The 1,877-nt window shown below is 66.4% G+C and overlaps 1 protein-coding gene across 2 annotated transcripts in view; it reads left to right on the top strand.

Annotated features, from left to right (window-relative positions):
* Positions 1-465: 465 nt before the first annotated feature.
* The window catches only part of EFR3B (EFR3 homolog B), a 113,853-nt gene continuing 112,441 nt past the window's right edge, over positions 466-1,877 (top strand). The window contains exon 1 of one of the 2 annotated variants that reach the window (XM_025353927.1): positions 466-676. In XM_025353927.1, coding sequence (XP_025209712.1) covers positions 670-676 — 7 coding nt within the window. In that variant the 5' untranslated portion in view covers positions 466-669. Of the gene's footprint in view, positions 677-826; positions 1,024-1,877 lie in introns of those variants that run through there. The other variant, XM_025353928.1, reaches the window with a different exon arrangement.

The raw sequence follows: 1,877 nt of genomic DNA on the forward strand, positions 1-1,877 counted from the left end.
AGTAGCTCGTAGGGCGCAGTTGAGGGCTGGAGGGCTTCATCAGAGAATGGCGCTCAGCTAAGGTAGCCAGGAGAGGGTGGAGGTTATCCCCCAATTCCCATCCTTGCACCCCCGGCTTAGCCCACGCAGCCTGGACAGAACTGGAGGAGGGGTGCACCTGCAGCTCCCAGCGCCCCGGCTGACCTCGAGGACCCCAGGTTAGGGAGCGCTTCCGAGCGCTCCGACAGGAGCAGGGAGTTGGGATGGGTAGCTCCGCAGGTGCACGCCGCAGCCCTTAGGGCAACAGCCTCGGAAAACGCGCATCTCAGGCTGTGGGTGTCTCGGGGGCGGGGCGCAGGGGCGGGGCGGGGCGAGGGGCTCGCAGCGGCCGCGGGTTGGCCGAGCCGGGAGGGAGGGGAATGACATTAGCATAGCCCCCGCCCCCTGCGCGCAGCCGGGCCCAGCAACCCGAGCGGAGGCGGCCGCGGCCAGCCCGGCGCTGAATGGGCTGGCTGTGCCCGGCTCCGTCCCGCCCGCGGCCGGCCCCCGCGTCTGCTCCCTCCCCTCCTGGGCTCCTGTCGGCCGCCGCCAGCCCCCGCCCCGACTGTGAATGAAAGGCGGGCGCCGCAGAGGGCTGGCTGGGAACGCCGCTGCGACGCCGGCCTCCCGGGAGGCGCGCGCCCCGCCGAGATGTACGGTAAGGAGGGCTCCGCGCCCGGGCCCGAGCCCGCGGGGGCGACTCCGCAAACTTCCCGGGCGCGAACCATTGTCCCCCTGCGCGGCCCCGGCGCGGGGCCAGGCCGCCGACCCGGTGCCCGGCGGGGCTGTTGCGGTTGCTCTCTGCGCGCGCGTCTGCGCTGCGAGGACAAAGATGCCTCGGGCCGGGGACCCTGGGGTCCTCTCCAGGCCCGGCGCGTGTTGGTGCTGGGCGGTGGTCCTTCGGGGGGCGGAGGCTCAGGGGAAAGCGGGTCTCCCGGAGCCGAGCAGACCGGGAGTGCTGGAGGAGGTGGTCGTGTGGCAGCATTTGCGAAATTAACAAAAGCGGTTTGTGCCTGGTAGTTTTCTGCGGGAAGCCGGTCCAGGGCTGAGGGAGACGCCCGCGGCCGGTCGTCTGCGCGGCTCAGAGAAGGCGGGAGGCGGCGCCGAGGCCCGGGAAGCAGCCAGTGGCCGAGTCTCGTCTCGCCGGCCTGAATGGACTCGGCCTCTGCCTGCCCCTGCCGCCCTGCGGGATCCAGGTTCCCCAACTTCCAGATTTGTCCTCCGCAGTGATGAAGGGAGGAGACGCTGCTGAGAGTGCAGCACAGCCCTGACCTCTCCCCGCCTCCACCGCCATCCCCTCAACTGCCGTGCAACAGTTAGCCAGACCCTCACGATGCACGGCTCTGCTTGATCATTTGCCAGGAATCCCTCTGGTTTTGCAGGCAGTGTGGGTGAAGAAGAGAGAGCGCGTTGGGTCCCACAGTGCAGCTCTGATGAATGGAGCACTAGAGACCTAGACCAGTCTCAGAATGGACTGCATTCCCGAACCTGCAGCCCATCAAGGGCTGTGCGTGTGTGTGTGATCCCAGTAGACGTAAGTCCATGAAAACCCAGGTCTCTGGCAGCTCTTCTAGGGCCAGCAAAAGAATTGAAGCTGTGCTCACCTCCCACCCCCACTGCAAGGTAGGGGCTCAGGCTGCACTTGAGGGGTCAGTGTTTGGAGAAGATTGCTTTCCCAATTTAACCCATCGTTCGGCTGCTCAGCTGCCTCGCTCCTGGAACAGACTGTGAGTCACAAAGTTTGTTAGAGGCAGAGGAAACTGAGAGCCTGGTGGAAAGGCTCAGCAATTGATGGGCCCCCCTACTGAGAGAGAGAGAGAGAGAGAGAGAGAGAGAGAGAGAGAGAGAGAGAGAGAGAC

This window comes from Theropithecus gelada, chromosome 13, assembly GCF_003255815.1.
Source record: "Theropithecus gelada isolate Dixy chromosome 13, Tgel_1.0, whole genome shotgun sequence".
Classification (NCBI taxonomy): Eukaryota; Metazoa; Chordata; class Mammalia; order Primates; family Cercopithecidae; genus Theropithecus; species Theropithecus gelada.